The sequence below is a fragment of the Carcharhinus amblyrhynchos genome, chromosome 4 (genome assembly GCF_965287045.1).
Source record: "Carcharhinus amblyrhynchos chromosome 4, sCarAmb.v2.hapA, whole genome shotgun sequence".
Taxonomy (NCBI): domain Eukaryota; kingdom Metazoa; phylum Chordata; class Chondrichthyes; order Carcharhiniformes; family Carcharhinidae; genus Carcharhinus; species Carcharhinus amblyrhynchos.
In genome coordinates, this window is record NC_137327.1 from 47,150,713 (window position 1) to 47,174,082 (window position 23,370).

Below are 23,370 nucleotides of genomic sequence, written 5' to 3' on the forward strand. Positions count from 1 at the left end.
AGATGGGTCATGCAAATATATGGAAGGATCACCCCGAACAGGGTGGGCAGTAGTGAAATACAAATTAGAGACAGTAAGGTCAGGAAGAATCGACGGAGGTCTATCCACACAAGTGGCAGAACTAGTGGCACTCATACAGGCAATAGAGTTGTCTGAAGGTAAAACGGTAAACATCTATTCAGATAGTCGCTATGCACTCGGAGTCATACATGACTACATGGCAGCTTGGGGAAAAAGAGGGTTCATAACCACAGGAGGAACCCCTATTAAGCAGCAGCAAAGAATTGAGGCATTGTTGAGAGCTAGCAAGAAACCTAGAGAAACTGCAGTAATTAAAATTAAAGCCCACCAGAAAGAGCCAAGAGGAGATAACCCGGACTGGTTAAATTTCAAAGGGAACCACGCTGCAGATAGGATGGCACAGTTAGACTTAGGACAGGAGACAATTAGCGAGCTGCCAATGGCAGCGACAGAACAGACAGGAGATGAAAGAGATATTCGGGACTTACAGGAGGATGCCTCGAATGAGGAAAAGGAGAGATGGGAAGCACAGGGAGCAGTCAAAGGAACTGATAACATTTGGAGACAGGAAGAGAAGGTAATAGCACCAGAGTGCATACAAAACACCCTACTGGAACTACACCATGGACTCTCACATGGGTAGAGAGGCCATGATAACTAGTATAGGAAAGAATGGTGGTGGAAAGGGATGGGGAGAGATATAGCCCGACACTGTCACCGATGCATGATGTGTGCACAACACAACCCAAGTAGACCCACAAAAATTAAAATGGGACAACAGCCCAGACCAAAGGGACCCTGGGAACATCTGCAAATGGATTTCACAGGGCCACTACCACAATCCCACGGCAAAACTTATTGTCTGGTTATTATAGACCAGATCACCAGGTGGGTAGAAGCGTTCCCTACTACGAAGTGTACTGCTGCCACAGTGGCTAGGATATTGGCAGGACAGGTAATCCTTAGATGGGGAGTACCCCTACAAATCGATTTGGACCAAGGGACGCACTTCATTGGAAAGGTGGTAAAAACAGTATGCCAAATAATGGGGATAAAACAAAAATTTCACATGCCTTACCATCCACAGAGTTCTGGAATGGTGAAATGTATGAATAGAACACTCAAAAATGCGCTAGCTAAAGCCATACAAACATCGGGAAAAACGTGGACAGAGGTATTGCCTACTATACTAATGAGATTAAGAGCTACCACAAACTGGACAACCGGATTAACCCCTTATGAACTAATGACAGGATGGGTGATGCAATTACCAGAAAGCATCATAACAGGTGGGGTTGATGTAGGTCCACTAAAAGATAAAATCAGGAGATACGTTTTGGAACTAAGCACCCAACTCAAAGGGATGCGTAAATTGGCAAAAAGGAATCAGGAACAAAGGGACGCAGAGAAAGAGCTTGAAATGCTCCCTGACGTCCCAACAGCAGGAAGTCACATCCTAGTAAAAACATTACTTGACAAACCAGGGTTTGCACCAAAATGGAATGGGCCATACAATGTTATAATTAGTGGAGACACCTGTGCCTGTATAGATATAAGAGGGAAAGGTATATGGAAACACTGGACACAGCGGAAATTACACAAAGAAATGCATGAATGAATGAATGACGAGTGAACTAACAGAACTGCTTTCCTCAACACAGGCAAAGACTGTAAACAAGAACAACTGGTGCGTGCGGGTCAACAGATAATATAACTTTGAGATTATATAAATTATAGTGTTAGATTTGATATTTGATCATTGCGAATATGAATGTAATCGCGTATGTAACTACTACTTTGCATTGTTGCGACTGTAAATTTGACTGAATTGGAGGATATTCTATTTTATAAGGCTCACATACATTTACACGGGAATCTAACTGTATGTTACCCATTAGCACAATCGGTAGAAGCCCTATTTGTAGCCACCTCTGGGTGGACCCCTCATGACTTACGTAGTGTAGATACATCAGATACACCCTGTAAGGGACATATTGGCAAATATAAAAGAGGTATACAAGAGAGATATGTGGGACTTGTAAACTCCACAGATCCTGTGTGCCGGGGGGTTCCAACAGGTGGGAGGAAAAGCTTGTTCAGATACTGCAAGCTACCCACTTTGTTTTACGGGACAAGGATGGGGATGTGCCTATACCTTGGTCCCTAAGAATGATTCCTGCGTGCAGATGCAGTTGTTTGTCAACATTGTCGGGTTAATAAGGGACAGATTACTTGCACTTGTGAGGACAGAAATGTCTCAATATAATCGCGAGAAGACAGCTCATTTGTGGACAGTGCAATGGAACTCACGTAAACTCAGCCAAATGGACATACCCATTTGATACTTACCAACTGGTGGGATCAAACGGGGTGTCAAGTAAACTGAACAATTGGCAATATGAACAAACTCAATCAAGACACTAAATGTTCCTGGGCTAAGGAGGGACATGTGTTCCTCTTCAATGATACTTACACAACAGAAACACCAAACCTCCCAAACCATTTTGCAGTAGGAACAATAGGACCACTGGCTGTTCCATGCCCTCAGAAGGGGCATGTATGGAGGAGAATAGTAACCCGGGCTATCAAAGAATTCTGTGCTGACTGAGAAGCCCCGGGCACAACAGGATCCTCACTGGGATATGGGTTCCTTGGAGCCTTATCTCAGGGGGCAGGAATGATTAGTGCAAAGAATAGGAATCATATTGTTTGTGGACTAACAGTCCTGGGAAATAGCACTTCAGAAGCACTGGAGGCTGTTTATCAAGAAATGGCTGAACTGAGATTATATGCACAACAAACATAAAATGCAGTAGACTACCAGTTAGCACAACAAGGGGGAGTGTGTACAATTATAGGCAATAAATGCGTAACCCATGTCACGGGTGAGTCTTATAACATTACACAAGTCATCAATAACATCAGAGAACAACCTGATAGCTTCAGACAGAGACCCAAGAAAGGAAGTAACTGGCTGGAATGGCTAGTAGGAAAGTCCTGAGAATCTTATTTATTACATGGATTGTCATACTCATTTCAATTGTAATTCTGTTGTCTGATTATTGGATGCCTCAAAGTCTGCTGCCAGGTTGTGATAACCAGAATTGTGCCAGGCGCCAGTATATCCATCGAAGAAGAAAGCATGAAGACAAGCCCCAAAGGAAAAAAAGGAAAACCATCTATATTTGTGAAGATGCAGCTGTTGGTCTAGGGATTATTAAAAATGATAAATAATCCAACCAAAAGAGGAGACCGTGGTGGAAAAAAAAATCATAAAGATGGATACCTGGCATAAAATAGCTGCCCGGCACATGAAAGATTAAAAGACATTAAGCAGGCACCGACTTTTAATACAGACAGCTACTTGAAATTTAAACATACGGATCAAACAATTATTTGAATTAAACATAGAGAATAAATACTGCAGAAAGCCAGGCACCTTAAAAATAAATACAGTCCTGGAACAATGGGGTCTTACAGAGAGATTAGCCACAAATGGGAACGGGAATACATAAATGCAGGAAAACCAATTACTGTATGAATAGACCGAAATGAAGTAATTGATAAAGAGGAAATGTATCCATTCGTGGAACAATGCGATATTAAAATGCTCATGTCCGTATCTGTCTATAATGATGTGTTAAACAATTGTTCACCTACTTGATTACAACGATGTGTTAATGACGTCCAGTCCATCTATTGCATAAAAGGTATAAAGATGGACCACTCCTATTATATCAGTGAGAGAAGGTAACTGCCCAATACTGTGGAGTGCCAGTGCCTTTTCTCCACGAAGCTTCGTTAAATAAAACTGTATAGTTGCACCCCAAGTCTGACGCCAAAGTGGTAATTTCCCACAACACTATAGACCACTGAGTCTCAATCAGCTGTAGGGAAACAACTGGAGAAACTTTTTAAGGAGGGCATCTATCCTCCACTGGAGAGACAAAGCTTGATCAGGAATAGTCAGCATGGCTTTGTCAGAGGTAGGTCATGCTCAACAAATTTGATTAAATTTTTTGAGGAGGTGACCAGGTGTGTGGACGAGGGTAGTCAATGTAGTTTATATGGATGTCAGCAAAGCCTCTGACATAGTTCCACATGGGAGAACTTGTAAAGAAGGTAAATGCACATGGGATACAGGATAATTTGATAAAGTGGATTCAAAATTGGCTCAATTGTAGAAAACAGAGAGCGATGACAGAAGGCTGCTTCGGTGGCTAGAAGCCAGTGTCCAGTGGCATACCACAGGGATGTGTGTTGGACCCCCCTATTTATTCGTCATTTATATAAATGACATAAATGGCTATGCAGGGGGTAGGATTAGTAAGTTTGCAGATGACACAATTGGCCAGATGGTTAACTGTGAGGCAGAGTTTATTAGACTACAAGAAGATGAGGGTGGAAAAAAGCCATAAACATGGGTACCTGGCATAAAAATAGCTGTCCGGCACATAAGGGGTTAAAAGGTATTAAACCTGCACTGACTTCCAAACACAGACAACTATTTAAAATTTAAACCACAGGACAGACAGTTAATTGAATTAAAACAGGGAACAGGCACTTCAGGAAGCCAAGCACCTGAAAAAGAGATAAAGATAGTCCTGGGACAATGGGGTCTGATAGGGAGATTAAGAACAGGAATGCATAAACACAAAGGAACCACTTACTACAAGAATAGAATAAAATTAAGTCATTGATAAAGAGGAAATGTACCCATTCATGGAACAATGTGATATTGAAACGATAATGACTGTAGCTGTCCATAATAATGAGCTAAGAAATGTTGTACCCATTTGACTATAATGATGTGATAATCGTGTCCGGTCCACCTATTGTGTAAAGGGTATAAAGATGGACCGCTTCTACTGTTTCATCGAGAGAAGGTAGCTGTCCAGTAGTGCAGAGTGCTGGTCCCTTTTCTCCACGAAACTTCATTAAATAAAACTGCATTGTTGTTCCTCCAGTCTGACTCCAAAGTGGTAATTTTCCCACAACAAAGATATAGATTGAATTGCCAAATGGGCAGAGAGAATTTAATCCTGGAAAGTGTAAGATGTTACACTTTGAAAGGAGTAATTTGACAAAGAAATTTCAATGAATAGTAGGACACGAGGAGTTCTGTGGAATAAAGGGACCTTGCATGTTTGCCTACAGATCTCTGAAGGCAGAAGGGTATGTTAGTAGGGTGGTGAAAAAGAGCATACAGGTACTTGCCTTGGTCAATTGAGACATAGGTTATAAAAGCAGGAAAAGCCACGTTGTAGTTGTATAGAACTTTGGTTAAACCACAGCTAGAGTACTAGGTGCAGTTCTGGTTGCCACATTATAGGAAGGGCGTGATTGCACTGGAGGGGGTGCAGAGGAGATTCACCAGGATGCTGCCTGGGACTTGGGTTGTGTTCGTTGGAGAAGGCTGAGGGGTGACCTGATCGAAGTGCACAAGATTATGAGGAACATGGACAGCGTGGTTAAGGAGCTGCTGGTTTCCCTTAGTTGAAGAGTCAGTCACAAGGAGGCATAGGCTCAATGTGAGGTGCAGGAGGTTTAAAGGGGATGTGAGGAAAAATCTTTTTACCCAGAGGGTGGTGACAGTTAGGAATGCACTGCCTGGGAGGGTGGTAGAGGCATGTTGCCTCACATCCTTTACAAAGTATCGAGATGAGCACTTGGCACGTCATAATATTCAGGGCTATGGGCCAAGTGCTGGCAGATGGGATTAGATGGGAGTTCAGGTGTTTTAATGTGTTGGTGTGGACTCGATGGGCTGAAGGGCCTGTTCTGTGCTGTATGATTCTATGAATTTCCCTTGTCCTCAACTTGCATCCAATCAGCTTCCACATTCACTGCATCGCCCTCTGCCTTCCATCTGTGGTGCCATCATCAGACACATCTTCTCCCAGTTTTGAAAACACTCTCTCCTCTGATGGTGTCAGAGCTGGTGAGTTTCATCAGCACTTTGTTTTTTTTTAAATACATCTTCTCCCCTCCCCGGCACCCTGATCCATTCCTCAATTGCCCTCAAACGCTCTCCCCAGCTGATGGCACAATCCCATGCAAAACAGGAGATATAACGCTGCCTTTTTATCTCCACCTTTCCCTCTCTCTAGGACCCCAGAATCACCTCCCAAGTAAAATACCAATTTACTTGTACTTCTTTCAATTCTACTCACCCTGTGGTCTCCTCGACTAAATACAGCCTGGATAATCACTTTGCAGACATATGCATTTAGCCTACCAGCGTGGCTGAAGGCAGAAGCATTCGCAGCAATCTTCGGCCAGAAGTGCCAAGTGAATGATCCATCTCGGCCTCCTCCAACAGTCCCCAACTTTTCAGATGCCAGTCGCCAGCCAATTTGATTCACTCCACGTGATATAAAGAAATGCTTGGAAGCATTGGATAATGCAAAGGCAAAGGGCCCTGATAACATTCTGGCAATAGCACTGAAGACTTGTGCTTCAGAACTTGTTACTCCCCTAGCCAGGCTCATCCGGTATAGTTAGAATACTGGCATCTACCCAACAATGTGGAAAATTGCCCAGCTATGTCCTGTATCCAAAAACCAGCTCAAATCCAACCCAGCCACTTACTGCCCAAACAGTCTGTTCTCAATCATCAGTGAAATGATGGAAGGGGCATTGATATGCTATCAAGCAGCACCTGCTCAGCGACGTCCAGTTTGGGTTTTGTCAGGGTCACTCAGCTTGTGACGTCACTACAGCCTTGGTTCAGACATGTATGAAAGAGCTGAATTCAAGAGGTGAAGTGACAGTGACAGCCCTTGACACCAAGGCCACATCAAGGAGCCTTAGGAAAACTGGAATCAATAGATATCAGGGCAATTGGTTGGAGTCATACCTAGTACACAAGAAGACGGTTGTGGTTGTGGAGGGTCAGTCATCTCAGCTCCATGTCATCTCTGCAGGAGTCCCTCAGGGTATTGTCCTAGGCCCAAAATCTTTAGCTGCTTCAACAATAACCTTTGTCTCCATCATAAGGTCAGAAGTGGGGATGTTGGCCGACGAGTGCACAATGTTCAGCACCATTCGCGACTCCCCAGACAATGAAGCAGTCCGTGTTCAAATGAAACAAGATCTGGACACTATCCAGGCTTGGACTGACAAGTGGCAAGTAACATTCATGCCACACAAATGTCAGGCAATGACCATCACCAATAAGAGATTCTTTAACTACCATCTCTTGACATTCAATGGCATTACCATTACTGAATTCGCCAATGTCAACACCTTTGGGGTAACCATTGACCAGAAACTCAACTGAACTCACCACATTAGCAAAGGCTACAAGAGCAGTTGAGGCTAGGAATTCTGTGACAAGTAACTCAACTCCTGACTCCCCAGAGATTATCCACCACCTACAAGGCACAAGTCAGGAGTGTGACGATGGAATACTCCCCACTTGCCTGGATGGGTGCAGCTGCAGCTTGACACCATCTAGGACAAAGTAGTCCTCTTTGGCATCACATCTGCAAACATCCACTCCCTCCACCACCGACACTCATTAGCAGCAGTGTGTACTATCTACAAGATGCACTGCAGGAATTCACCGAAGATCCTTAGCAGCACTTCCAAACCCACAACCACTTTCATCTAGAAGGTCAAGGGCAGCAGGTACATGAGAACACCACCACCTGCAGATACCCTCCAAGACACTCATTAATAAATAAACTTTTTTCAGGATAGTCACAAGTAGGCTTACATTAACACTGCAACGAAGTTGCAGTGAAAATCCCCTACTCGCCATATTCCAGTGCCTGTTCACTGAGGGAGAACTTTAGCATGGCCAATTCAGCTAACCTGCACATCTTTGGACTGTGGGAGAAAACTTGGAAGCACCTGGGGGAAACCCACACAGGCATAGGGAGAATGCGCAAACTCCCCACAGACAGTGACCCAAGCCAGGAATTGAACCTGGGCCCCCGGCACTGAGAGGCAGCAGCGCTAACCACATTGTCACCATGCCACCCCATGATTTGGAAATATATTGCTACCGTTCCTTCGCAGTCATTGGGTTAAAATCTTGGAATTCCTTCCCTAACAGCATTGGGGTCAACCCATAGCACATGGACTGCAGCGATTCGATAAGGTAGCTCACCACCACCTTCTCAAGGGCAACAATGGATGAGCAATAAATGCAGGCCAGCCAATGACATCCATGTCCCACGAATGAGGGGAGATCTCATTGAGACGTATAAGATGATGAATGGGATGGATAGGATAGAGGTGGAGAGACTCTTCCTGCTCAAAAAAGACAGCAGGACTAGGGGGCACAGCCTCAAGATAAAGGGGGGGCGGTTTAGAACGGAGTTGAGGAGGAACTTCTTCACTCAAAGGGTGATGAATCTCTGGAATTCTCTGCCCGTTGAAGTGGTGGAGGCTGCCTCGCTAAATATTTTTAAGACGCGGGTTGATGGGTTTTTGATAAGAGAGGGGATTAAGGGTTATGGGGAGAGGGCGGGAAAGTGGAACTGAGCCACGACAGATCAGCCATGATCTTATTGAATGGCGGGGCAGGTTCGAAGGGCTAGATGGCCTACTCCTGCTCCTATTTCTTATGTTCTTATGAATGAATAAAAAATTATTCAGATTCCAGTCATTCAGGTACAAAACCTCAAGTGTTTATTGCCTATACATATCTTCCTGCTTTCTACTTGTTTTCAGTTGCTTGCCATATTCCTGCTGATCTGGGCTGTGCCCCCATGACAGCAAAGTCATGCAGGTCACAAGGAAGCACAGCATTTTCTGGTGAACACTGCACTGCCCCCAAGAGTGGTCCAGGCAGCAGAACCATTGCTTGAGCACCAACGCTCTGCTCATCGGTGATTTGTATAGCACATGGTATCAGACATTCACTTGAATTATGTGCTGAGCCGAAAGCAACAAGTTACAGGGAATCCTATAACTAGGGGAACAGGAAGGCAATTCTATGGCCACAGATGTCACTCCAGGATGGTATGTTGTCTTTGTGGTGACAGGGTCCAGGATATCACTGGGCAGCTGCATAACAGCCTGATGGGAGAGAGTGAGCAGGAAGAGGTCATAGACAATTTTGTTACCAATGCCATAAGTATAAAGAGGGATTTATTTAGGGAGATAGGAGAGCAACAGCTGAAGATATTAATCTCTGGATTACTCACGGTGCCACGTGTTGGTGAGCATAGAAATAGTGTGATACAGCAGATGACAAAGGCTGGAGAATGGGAGGGCTTTGGAATACTGGGATATTGGGACTGATTCTGGGAAGATGGGGCCTGCACCATGGATTGCATTTTAACAGGGCCAGGATCAATTTTTTTCAAGGGGTGGTTTGCTAGATTTCTAAGATTTTAAAATAATTTGACAGGTGAATATGAACCAGGATATAGCCTGAGAAAGGGGTTAGCACTGCTGCTTCACAGCACCAGGGCCCCAGGTTCAATTCCTGGCTTGGGTCACTGTCTGTGTGAGTCTGTGGGTTTCCTCCAGGTGCTCTGGTTTCTTCCCAGAGTCCGAAAGATGTGCTGGTTAGGTGCATCAGCCATGCTAAACTCTCCCTCAGTGTACAAGGACAGGCGCCGGAGTGTGGCGACTAGGGGATTTTCACAGTGGTTTCAGTGGGTTAATGTAAGCCTCCTTGTGACACTAATAAATAAACTTAGCAGACCAACTGTGTATTTCTCGTACTAAATATCCCCAGATACAAGGGGAGGCCTGGTTAAGACGAGTAGGGAACAGTCGTTTCCCTTCAGTGAGGGTTAGGGTTAGAGAAGAAGGATGTCTTGGACGGGTCAAGTACAGAATCTATTTGGTTAATATTAAGAAACAGTTTAGATGCCATTGCACTACTTAGTGTATTTGATAGGCCACCACTTAGTGGAATAAAATGTATAAAACAGCAAATTTGTTGGAAATTACAGATTGGTGGAATAATTATATAAGAGTGATATCGGAAGACTTAAATGATCCTAATATGAACTTGGATAGTAATAGAGTAATCGGTTCAGAGGGTAAAAAGTTTCTGAAGTTTATTCAGGAGAATTTTCTTTAGTAATTCTGTGAGGAAGGGGAACTGCGGGATCTTAATTCTGGGGAATGATGTAGATCATGTGGACCAAATGTCATTTGGGGAACATTTATGGAGTAGTGATCACTGAATCAGAGAACAAAGAACAAAAACAAAGAAAATTACAGCACAGGAACAGACCCTTCAGCCCTCCTAGTCTGCACAACCATGCTGCCCGACTCAACTAAAACCCCTTAACCCTTCTGAGGACCATATCCCTCCATTCCCATCCAATTCATCATAGAATAGAATCATAGAATCCTTACAGTGCAGAAGGAGGCCATTTGGCCCATCAAGTCTGCACCGACCAAGGCTCTATCCCCATAACCCCATGCACCTACCCCAGCCAGTCGCCCTGACACTAAGGGGCAATTTAGCATAGCCAATCCACCTAACCCGCACATCTCTGAACTGTGGGAAGAAACCGGAGCACCAGGAGGAAACCCACACAGATGCAGGGAGAACATGCAAACTCCACACAGACATAAGAACATAAGAAGTAGGAGCAGGAGTAGGCCATCTAGCCCTTCGAGCCTGCCCCGCCATTCAATAAGATCGTGGCTGATCTGAAGTGGCTCAGTTCCACTTTCCCACTTTCTCCCCATAACCCTTGCCTACTAAAAACCTATCTACCCGTGACTTAAATATATTTAGTGAGGTAGCCTCCACCACTTCAACGGGCAGAGAATTCCAGAGATTCACCACCCTTTGAGTGAAGAAGTTCCTCCTCAACTCCGATCTAAACTGCACCCCCCTTATCGAGGCTGTGCCCTCTAGTCCTGCTGTCCTTTCTGAGCGGGAAGAATCTCTCTCGAGTCTGCAGAAGGATCTAGATAGGCTGGGCGAATGGGCCAGGAACTGGCAAATGGAATTTAATGTTGGCAAGTGAGAGGTGGTCCACTTTGGTAGGAATAATGGTAGGAAGGACTATTACTTACGTGGCGAAAAACTGCAGCAGGCGACGGTGCAGAGGGACCTCGGGGTCCTTGTGCATGAGTCGCAAAAACCAAGCTGGCAGGTGCAGCAGGTGGTCAGGAAGGCGAATGGGATGCTGGCCTTCACAGCAAGGGGGATGGAATATAAAAGTAGGGAGGTCTTGCTGCGGCTGTATAGGACATTGGTGAGGCCGCAGCTGGAGTACAGTGTGCAGTTTTGGTCGCTGCACTTACGCAAGGATATTTTGGCCTTGGAGGGAGTGCAGAGGAGGTTTACTAGGCTGATACCAGAGTTGAGGGGGTTGAGCTATGAGGAGAGGCTGAATAAACTAGGCTTGTACTCATTAGAGAGGGGAGATCTCATTGAGACATATAAGATGATGAATGGGATGGATGGGATAGAGGTGGAGATACTCTTCCCGCTCAGAAAGGACAGTAGGGCTAGGGGGCACAGCCTCAAGATAAAGGGGGGGCGGTTTAGAACGGAGTTGAGGAGGAACTTCTTCACTCAAAGGGTGGTGAATCTCTGGAATTCTCTGCCCGTTGAGGTGGTGGAGGCTGCCTCACTAAATATTTTTAAGGCGCGGGTTGATGGGTTTTTGATAAGCGAGGGGATTAAGGGTTATGGGGGGAGGGCGGGAATGTGGAACTGAGCCACGACAGATCAGCCATGATCTTATTGAATGGTGGGGCAGGCTCGAAGGGCTAGATGGCCTACTCCTGCTCCTATTTCTTATGTTCTTATGTTCTATCCATCCCCTTCATTATCTCATACGTCTCTATAAGATTCCCCCTTCATCCTTCTAAACTCCAACGAGTACAGACCCAGTCTATTTAGTCTCTCTTCATAGTCCAACCCCCTCATCTCCGGTATCAGCCTAGTGAACCTCCTCTGCATTCCCTCCAAGGCCAAAATATTTTTGCGCAAGTGCAGCAACCAAAACTGCACACACTACTCCAGCTGCAGCCTCACCAGTGCCCTGTACAGCTGCAGTAAGACCTCCCTGCTTTTATATTCTATCCCCCTCGCTATAAAGGCCAGCATCCCATTCGACTTCTTGATCACCTGCTGCAACTGCAGACTGGGTTTTTGCGACAAGGACCACCAGGTCCCTCTGCACCGTAGCATGCTGCAGCTTTTCGCCCTTTAAATAGTAATCCTTCCTACTATTATTCCTGCCAAAGTGGATAACCTCACACTTGCTAACATTGTACTCCATCTGCCAGGTTCTCATCCACTCGCTCAGCCGATCTAGATCCCTCTGCAGACTTTCCACACCCTCCGCACAATTTGCTTTTCCACTCGTCTTTGCGTCATCAGCAAATTTCGACGCCCTACACTCAGCCTCCTCCTCCAGCCTCCTTTATTCATCCTCCTCCTTTATTAAAGCCTCCTCCTTTATTCATCTATATAAATGGTAAATAGCTGAGGCCCCAGCACCGATCTCTGTGGCACTCCACTAATTACCAACCACCAATCAGAATAGCACCCATTGATACCAACTCTCTGCCTCCTATTAGACAGCCAATCCTCTATCCACACTAACACCTTACCCCCAACTCCATGCCCCCTAACCTTCTGAAGCAATGTTTTGTGCGGCACCTTATCAAACGCCTTTTGAAAATCGAGAAACACCACATCCACCGGTTCCCCTCTGTCTACCGCACTAGTCACATCCTCATAGGATTCCAATAAATTTGTCAAACACGACTTCCCCTTAACAAATCCATGCTGCGTCTGCTGTATCAAACAATTCTTCTCAAGGTCCCTCGCTATTTCTTCTTTGACGACGGATTCCAGCATTTTTCCAACAACAGACATTAAACTAACCAGCCTATAATTCCCTGCCTTTTGCCTGCTATCTTTTTTAAACAGCGGCGTAACATTAGCCGTTTTCCAATCTTCCGGCACTTCCCCGGAATCCAGTGAAGTTTGGTAAATAATCACTAAGGCGTCTACTATTACCTCTGCCATTTCCTTCAGAACCCTGGGATGCATTCCATCCGGCCTGGGGACCTGTCCATCAGTCCCGCTAGTTGATCAAGCACTACCTCTCTAGTGACAGTAATCGCATTCAGGCCCTCAACTCCTACCATCCTTCTATCTTTAATATCTGGCAAACTATTCGCGTCCTCCTCCGTGAAGGCCGGGGCAAAAAACAGTGATCTGAGCCAGGAATCAAACCCAGGACCCCGGCGCTGTGAGGCAGCAATGCTAACCACAGTGCCGCCCATATCATGAATCTGTCAAGACGCCCCTTAAAAGTCACTATTGTATCCGCTTATATTACCTTTCCCAACAGCGAGTTCCAGGCACCCACTGCCCTCTGTGTAAAAAACCTGCCTCATCCATCTCCTTTAAATCTTGCCGCTTGCACCTTAAGCCGTGTCCCCTAGCAATTGATTCTTCCACTCTGGGGAAAAAAAAACTTTTGGCTATCCAGTCTGTCCGTGCCTCTTATAATTTTGTAGACTTCTATCAGGTCATCCTTCAACCTCCGTTGTTTCAGTGAGAACAAACCAAGTTGCTCCAACCTCTCCTCATAGCTAATGCCCTCCATATCAGGCAACATCCTGGTAAATCTTTTCTGTACCCTCTCCAAAGTCTCCACATCCTTCTGGTAGTGTGGCAAGCAGAACTGAACACTATATTTCAAGTGTGGCCTAACTAAGGTTCTATAAAGCTGCAGTTCAATTAATAGTGTCAGAACTCTTATTTTTTCTTTTATAAATTGGTGCTCAGATGGCATGAATCAAAAAGGTTCCCCTTCACGTATTCACTGTATATTGTTTATACATGAATTTTAGAAGATAAACGTATGTGATTGTTGGAAATAAAAATGGGGAGTAGTAATAAGTCAGCGTACACATAATTTGCATCTTGCTTAAATTCATTCGATGATTTGGTGGGTTCAGCACCTTCAGATTATTCCATTTTCATCTACTGCTCCATCAGTCCATTTGATTGCATTTAAATAACAATTTTCACTCTCAGACCAGACTTCCACTGCAAATTCGAATTTGGAACTAGGCCAACAAAACACATTTGTTTTGTAAAAGGAGATTTAAGAACCAGGACTGAAGTTGGGTGGGAATGATTTTATTAAAAATACCAAGTTGAATTTCAATTTAACCAAAAGATGCTGCAAATGGATGGCTGCTGTCTCAAATTTGAAAAGGTTCATGGATAGTTTTATGATGTGACTGAAACTTACTTGCAATGACCCTCGTCATGACTCCCTCTGTGGTTCGCTCTCCGCAGTCACACTCTACTTTGCCAATCACGTTTCCCCTCATCCGCTCCCTCACTTTGCCGATCACCCCATCTGTCACCTGCACCTCCCCCCACTTTGCTGATCTCCCTTGCTTTCCCCCCTGCAGAGCTATCCCCCTTGTTTCATGTCATACCCTCAGCCCCACTCAGATCCCAGCCCCACTCTGGCTCCACCCCCTTGGCACTGCCCCAGCAGGCACTACCAGGGTGCCCGGTGGTACTGCCAGGCTGAAAATGCCTGATGCCATTGCTTCACCATGTCCCCAAACACCCAGGGGCTTTAATGGTCTCCCATCTCCTTGGCATAGCCATGGGGCCTGATTCCTGGTGGTGGGAACCATGAGTGATTTTTGCCAACGAAGGGAAAGTGTCCGAGAAGCCAGAAACAGCCATGCTGGACACACCAAGGCTAATCATGACATTAATATTTAAATCAGCAATGCACCCATCCCACTGCCAAAACAGGGCTGGGAAGACGTTGACATTTCTGGATTTCAAGGCAGAGGTGCTTGGGCCAAGGAATTCTTTGTTTTCTACATTACAACAGTGACTGTAATTCAAAAATAATTTGTTCGTGGGAAGCAATTTGCAATGTGATGGGATTGTGAAAATTGCTTTATAGTGCAAACCTTTCTCTCTTTGCCCAGACAGATACTCACTGTCAACAAACTTTCCCGATGAGAATGAACCTGGCCCTACACTGCTACACAAATATAACTTTGCTAACTTCAGAAAAGCAAGAACTTCCATCAATATAACATTTTTCCCACTTAGTAAATCTAGTGCCAAATTAAGGGCAGAGTTTTGTTGTGGTCTTTATTCAAATTCATTACATGTGGCACCCCTACAGGCAGAAAACAGATTTCTTTCTCACTAGTCTCAGTAGGATTGGCTGCTACATGACCAGTTTCTACTAAAATTAATTCTCCATGCACATCGCTCTGCTATAAAAGCAAGTGATGCAATTAACAATGCAGTCCAAATCTATATAATTTACTTCATCATTTAGCTGTACAGACCATTTATTAGTATAGAAATTCAACAGTATAGAAAGTCTTCAATGTAGCCCAAATCCACCACAATATGAAATGCAAAATCTGTGATTACCAGATTACATGCTAACAGATTTAGGAGGTCGATTCTCTGACCTCACCCACAGCTGGAATTCTCTGGTCCTGCTACAGTGAATGGAGCTGAGTGCCAAATTCTCCATTCTCACTGGCAGCAGAAGTGGGGTATGAATGGCTGGAGAATTTCAGCCATGATCTAAAATGGTGTACTGGATTCTCAATAAATAAGACTCTGAAACGTTCTCCTAAAAGGCTGTGCTGAAGTTACCTGTACACTCCTGTTCCAGAGATAAATGATTCCTCTTTTCTCAGTCTGGCCAGGATGGCTCCTCCTTCAAGCTGCAGTCTAACTAGTCTAACATCTTCTAGAACATTCTTCATTAGGTGTCTATACTGTTGCAAAAGAGTACTGGCTTCCTGGAAACAAAATTAAATGATAAGCTTTACAACACTAGTTACATAATATTACCACTTAATATGCAATTCACCAATCAATATTAATGTCGTCATCATGTCAATGCTAGGTCAGCATTTACTGCTCATCCCCAGCTGCCCTTGAAAACATGGTGGTGAGCAATCTTCTTGACTGCAACACATCCTGAAGTACACCCACTGTGCTGTTGAGGAGAGTGTTCCAGGATTTTGACCCAGCTAGAATGAAGGAATGACAATATTGTTCCAAGTCAGGATAGTGTGTTTCTTGGCTCAATAAAGTAATCACAGTCTGACATTTTGAGAACCAGCAACCATTTACTCTCTGTGGTGCTTAAATTTATAAATGTTTGATGTTTACATTTTACTTAAGAAAATTGAATAGTTACATTTTCTTCTAAATCAAGCAACTTTTTACAGATTAAATTATTTTACACTTCTAAAGTTAATTTATTTGGAAACCATCTGGCTTCAAGGGTCGTCAGTCAGTACACTTAGTGATAAAGATCTGACATCGAACTGGCTCTTCTGCTGTAAAATTCATACTCATTTCAAGCTCAAAGCTTACAAAATAATCTGGCCAAGAGACAATCATTTCCTTGATTTAGCAGCAGCCCAAGGGCTGAGTCTTTGTATTGAAAAATTATCAGAGGAAGAAATGATAGAAAAATAATTAATGATGCATTCACTGAAATGGAAATTACAACTATAATAATCAGAAATATAAGCCTTTTAAGCCCCATCATGTGTCTGACCTTATTTCCAAAATGCAAGAGCTGATATTTTCTCATCTTTGACATTTCTAACATCTCCTTTATCCAAGCACAAGGGAACATACATAGAAAATATAAGCAGCAGTAGGCCATTCAGCCCTTCAAGCCTTCTCCGCCATTCATTATGGCCATGCTGATCATCAAATCAACACCGTGATCCTACATTTTCTCCTGCCCAAACAATATCCCTTGATCCCTTTAGCCTCAGGAGCTCTATCTAATTCATTCTTGAAATCACACAATAGTTGCTATATGTGTCAATGAATTCCAACATTCACCACTCCAGGTGAAGAAATTTCTCTTCATCTCAGTCCTAAAAGTTTATCGCTTATCCTCAAACCATGACCTCTAGTTTTGGACTGCCCCGCCATCGGGAACATTCTTTCAGACCCTAAATTGTCTAATCCTATTAGAATTTTAGAAGTTCTATAATTCAAGTGAACTCCAATGAAATAATCCTAACCGATTTAGTCCCACCTCAGATGACAATCCTGCTAACTCAGGAACCAGCCTGGTAAACCTTCACTGCACTCCCTCTGTTACACGAACATCCTTCCTCAGATAAGGACACCAAAACTGCACACAATACTCTAGGTGTGGCCTCAACAATGCCATAAGCAATTACAATGAAACATCCCTACTCCTATACTTAAATCTTCTCATTTTGAAGGTCAGCTTTGTTTTCTTTGTTGCCTACTGTACCTGCATGCTTATTTTCGGTGACTAATGCATGAAGACACCAAGGTCTCATTGCGTGTCCACCTGTCTCAATTTAAAGCCATTCAAAAAACAATCCGCCTTCCTAGTTTTGCCAACGAAACAAATAACCTCACATTTATCCACATTATACTGAATCTGCCATGCATATGTCCACTCACGCAGCCTGTCCAAATCACACTAAAGCATCTCTGCATTCTCCTCACAGCTCACCCTCCCACCAAACTTTGTATCATCTGCAAATTTGGAGAGAATGCATTTAGTTCCCTTGTCCAAATCATTAATATATAATGTGAACAGTTGGGGTCTGAGTGCAGAGCCCTGCAGTTCCCCACTAATCACTGCCTAACAATTCAAAAAAGACCCACTTATACCAACTCTTTGTTTCTGGTCTACTACCAGCTTTCGATCCATCTGAAGACACTACCCGCAATCCTATGCATTTTAACTTTACATAGTAATCTGTTATGTGAGACCTTGTCAAAAGCCTTCCGAAAGTCTATATAAACCCATTCTCCTTGGTCAATTCTACTTACATAAGAACTAGGCCATCCAGCCCCTCGCGCTTGCTCCGCCATTCAATAAGATCATGGCTGATCTTTACATGGACTCAATTCCACTTACCCACCCACTCACCATAACCCTTAATTCCTTTACTGTTCAAAAAAATTATCTATCCTTAAAAATATCCAATGAGATAGCCTCAACTGTTTCACTTGGCAGGGAATTCCATGGATTCACAACCCTTTGGGTGAAGAGGTTCCTTCTGAACTCGGTCCTAAATCTGCTCCCCTTTATTTTGAGGTCAATATATCCTCAATGAATTTGAGTAGATTTGTCAAGCATGATTTCTCTTTCATAAATCCATGCTAACTTTGTCTGATTACACACTGCATATTAAATGCCTTGCTATGAAATCCTTGATTACAGACTATAGCAACTTTCCTGCTACTGATATTAGGCTCACTGGTCTATAGTTCCTGGTTTCTCTCTACCTCCCTTTTTGAATAGTGGGCTTACATTAGCTCCAATCTGTAGGAACCATTCCAGTATCCAAAGAATTTTGGAAAATGACCAGCAATGGATCGACTTCTCGGGCCACTTCCTTAGGTACTCTGGGATAAAGATTTATCCGCCTTCAATCCCATTAATTTCCCTACTAATCCTGATTTCCTTCAACTCCTCATTAAAGCATTTATTTCTCAAAACTTCCAATATATTATTCACGCCTTCCTTTATGAGGATGTAAGTAAAGTATGAATTTAGTTCCTCAGCCATTTCTTGATTCCCGGTTTTGAATTCACCAGTTTCTGACTGGAAGAGTCCTACATTCATTTTTGTCAATCTTTTTCTCTTTACATGCCTATAGCGGCTTTTACACTCAGTTTTTACGTTCCCCTCCATTTTACTTACATACTCTATTTCCTCTTCTTAATCAATTTGCCTTTGCTGAATTTTAAACTGCTCCCAATCCTCAGACCTATTGTTTTTTCTTTCCAATTTCTATGCTTCTTCTTTGAATCTAATACTATCTCTAATTTCTCTTGTTAGCCATGATTTGGCCACCGTTCCCTTTCCACTCTTGTGCCAAATAGGAACTTTTGGAGTTCACTTATCTACTCCTTGAATGCCTGCCATTGGCTGTCCACTGTCCTTCCTTTCAGTATATTTCCCAGTCCATCATAGCCATCATGCCTTATATCATCACAGTGACATTTATTGATATTCAGGACCCTGATCTCAGAATCAACTACCTCACAATCCACATTGATAAAGAATTCTATCATATTATAGTCACTTGTCTCCAAGGTTCACTCACAACTAAATTCCTGGTTAATTCTTTCTCATTGCACAATACCCAGCCCAAGATGGTCTGTCCCTTGTTGTTCCTCAACATAATGGCCCAGAAAACCATCCCATATTACTACAGTTTCTTCCTGTATTGTACTGTGATTAATTTGACTCACTCAATCTATGTACAGTTTATAGTCACCCATAAACACAGATGTTCCTTTGTCACGTGCAACTCTGATTTCCTGTCTGATGCTATTCCCAACAATCAGTCTGGTGGACTGTTTACCTCCCCCATTTTATTTCTGCCCCTTGGTGTTTCTTAACTCAACCCCAGAGGTTCCACATTGGCTAATATCTTTCCTCAATATTGTATCAATATCTTCTTTAATCAACAATGTAGCTCCACCACCTTTTCCTTTCTATTTGTTCTTTTTTAACACTGAATAGCTCTCAATGTTTAGCTCTCATCCTTGACCATCTTGGAGTCATGTCTCCATAATCCCAACTATATCATACTCCTTTACATCTATCTGTGTAACTAATTCATCCAGTTTATTTTGAATACTCTGAGCATTCAGGGACAAAAGTTTAAGGCTGGTCTTTTTAACAGCAATGATGTAAGTGTTTAAAATGTGGCATCTTTTTCAAGAAAAAGACTGAGGAAATTACAGAGGTAGGTAACGGCAAGGCCATGGAGGGATGGGAAAATAAGGATAAGAATGTTAAAATAATGGCATTGTTTAACTAGGAGACAATGTTGGTCAGCAACCTAGGCAGCATTGGATGAATGGGACTTGGTGCGAGTGAAGCTGCCAGAGGTTTGCATCAGGGGAGTTAATAGGAATGTGGTGGTAGTCGGGTACAAAATAGTTGAGGGTTTTGACACAGTTCTCTGCAGCCGAGAATGAGAGTTCAGAAAGCTGTGTTGTTTGCCCAGTGCAAGGGCTTGAGAGGAGCCTACAGTGGGAGGGTGAGGATCTAGTAAGAACATAAGAAATAGGAGCAGGAGTAGGCCATCTAGCCCTTCGAGCCTGCCCCGCCATTCAACAAAATCATGGCTGATCTGAAGTGGATCAGTTCCACTTTCCCACTCTCTCCCCATAAACCCTTAATTCCCTTGTCTTGTCAAAAACCTATCTACCCGTGACTTAAATATATTTAGCAAGGTAGGCTCCACCACTTCAACAGGCAAAGAATTCCAGAGATTCACCACCCTTTGAGTGAAGAAGTTCCTCCTCAATTCCGTTCTAAACTGTTCCCCCCCCTTACCTTGAGGCTGTGTCCCCTAGTCCTGCTATCCTTTCTAAGTGGGAAGAATCTCTATCTCTACACTATCCATCCCTTTCATTATCTTATACGTCTCTATAAGATCCCCCCTCATCCTTCTAAACTCCAACGAGTACAGACCCAGTCTATTTAGTCTCTCTTCATAGTCCAACCCCCTCATCTCCGGTATCAGCCTAGTGAACCTCCTCTACGCTCCGTCCAAGGCCAAAATATCCTTGCGCAAGTGCGGCGACCAAAACTGCACACAGTATTCCAGCTGCGGTCTCACAAGTGCCCTGCACAGTTGCAGCAAGACCTCCCTGCTTTTATATTCTATCCCCCTCACTATAAAGGCCAGCATTCCATATGCCTTCTTGATCACCTGCTGCACCTGCAGACTAGTAATCATGGTTCACTCAGATTCCAATGACATGAAGAATACTAGGAAATTTGTTCTGTTTGGAGAGTATGGGCAGCTGGGGGCTAAATTAAAAGACAGATTCTGAATATTACCTGAGCCACAAACAAACTGAAGCAGTGCAACTAAGATTAGAAAGTTAAATGTGTGCCTCAAAGATTGGTGTAGTAGAAATGGGTTTCAGTTCATGTGGCACTAGCACCAGTATTGGACAAAGTGGTAGCTGTAGTGTTGGGACAGTCTTCACATGAACCATGCTGGGACCAGTTCTAGTAAGTTGTATAATAAGGGCAGTGAGGAGTGCTTTTAATTTAACAGTGGGGAGGCCAACAGATCACGGGAAAATATGATAAACTTAAGAGAGAGGACAAGGCAGGAAAAAAAGATAAATAATTTGGGTCTGGATAATCTGAGTGCGGCAGCAAGGGGCAGAGCATACAAATTAAAGAGAGTTAGCAAATATGGCTAGAGGGTGTGAAAATAAAAAAGACAATTACAAGGTTCTATCTGAATGCAAACAGCATTCACCACAAAGTCAGAAAATGGATGATACAAATGGAAGCAAACAGGTATTATCTAATTGCCAACGTGGGCACATGGCAGCAAGGTGACCAAGACTGGAAGCTAAATGTTTAAGGGTATCCAACGTTCAGAACTGTTACACAAAAAGGAACTGAGTTGGGGCAGCTCTGTTAACGATCAATACATTAGTGAGAAAAAAACTTAGGTCAGGAGATTAAGATGTAGAATCAGTTTGGGTGGAGCTAGGAAACAGCAAGGAGCAGCAAACATTGGTAGGGGGTGTTCATGGGTCACCCAAAGCAATAAGAGATGTATTTTATATATTTTTTGGGATAATGTGGTATCAACGCCCCAATTGCTGGCCTCCCTCCTGCCCCGACCAATTCTACCTGCAGAGTGGCAGTGGGATCCCTTAACACCAGCAGTCATCCCCTAGGTCCCACTGCCTAGGCTCCACCCCCTTGGCACTGCCCATTGCCCTGGGCACTTTATTCCTTGGACACTGCCAGGGGCACAGGCTGGCACTGCCAGGGTGCCCATGTCCAGGGGGCACCACTCCCCATCACTCAATCTCCTGGAGGGCCTCTATTTCCCCCCCATTTATTGCAAAGTCTCCCACTAGATCCTCAAAAGTGGGGAACTACTCTAAACGCTGCTGGAGTGAAATTGGGCTGGCAGAGCAGGAGATGCTAAAGGGACCAGAGAATTCAGTCCCAGGCCCGATAATGACATTTAAATTACATTCAAACAAGATTAAAATAACTTTTCTGCTGCACCTGCCAGTTTCTAGTGTGGTCCTGACCACACCAGATATCCATCGCTGGGAGATGTGTGCATGTCGGGAATATATGCGCAAATCCTGCGAATCGGCGCGCACATGATTCTCTGGCCCAATGTGCTAAAAAATTAGCATGTCGGAATTGGAGAATTGCCCTCTTTGTTTTCGAAAAACAATTTTTTTCTGCACCTCCTTTTGGAATTATACACCAGAGTGGAAATTTATGCATGGTCATATGCTATAACTTCATTAAAATTACAACAACTCCTTGACTTGGGTAATATTACTGAATCTTTAAGGTTGAAAATAGATAAAGGGGAGTCGTTGCCAAGAAAGTAGTTACTTTGGTACTTCTGGCCAAGAAGATTTTTAGCAACTTGTTCTATATGCTTAGTTAACTGTGTAATTTTAATCTTGTGTGCTTAATATACTTTTCTTTTTAAATAAATTTTATGATGTTTAAAATTTGAAGTGTTAGAGGTTAGTGCTTTTGGGGTTAGTAACTCTTATTATCACAATTTTAAAAACACTCTCAATCAGTGAGACAGACCTCACTCTGGGGTCTGGCTGGCTCAGCAATAAACAGTCGTGGTCATAACACCAAGAAATCATTGGAAGGTATGTTATTAATCAGGAAACTAGGAGGTGCATGTAAGAAGCATAATCCAGTCATCATGAGAGGTTCCAATCTACATACAGACTGGGTAAACCTAATAAGTACTAATGCTATAAAGGACAAATTCCTGGAATGAATACCAGATTTTTTTTTTAAATAACACTACGTTCTGGAGCCAACAAGACAATGGACTATTGTAAATCTAGCACTGTGCAATATAAAAGGGCTAATTAATAATCTTGTTGTAATGGAGCCTTTCGAAGACAGTCAACATTATATGACAGAACTTTACATTAAATGTGAAAGAGACATAGTTCAATCTGGAACTAGGGTATTAAATCTAAACAAAAGGTATGAAGGCAAATTGGCTGACAGTTCAGGAAACCACATTAAACGGTGCAACAGCAGATAGGCAAGCATTGAAAGAATTAATATATGGCTTACAACAAATTTGCATTTGAGCACAAAAACCCATAGAAAGATGATCCAACTATGGCTAACAAAACAATTTTAATGATTGTATTAGATCAAAGGAAGGAGCTAATGACATTGGCAAAAAAGTTGTAAGCCTGAGTATTGAGAGCAGTTGAGGGGATTCAGCAAAGGAAGACCAAGAAATTGAAAGTAAACTGGCAAGAAACATAAAAACAGACCATAGAAACTTCTTTAGGTATGTGAAAAGAGAAACATA

At 43.3% G+C, this 23,370-nt stretch overlaps 1 protein-coding gene across 2 annotated transcripts in view; it reads right to left on the reverse strand.

Annotated features, from left to right (window-relative positions):
• Positions 1 to 23,370, reverse strand: part of plekhg4 (pleckstrin homology domain containing, family G (with RhoGef domain) member 4) — a 203,975-nt gene that overhangs the window by 89,382 nt on the left and 91,223 nt on the right. For both annotated transcript variants that reach the window (XM_080187099.1, XM_080187098.1), the window contains exon 10: positions 15,632 to 15,780. In XM_080187099.1, coding sequence (XP_080043225.1) covers positions 15,632 to 15,780 — 149 coding nt within the window. The remainder of the gene's footprint in view (positions 1 to 15,631; positions 15,781 to 23,370) is intronic.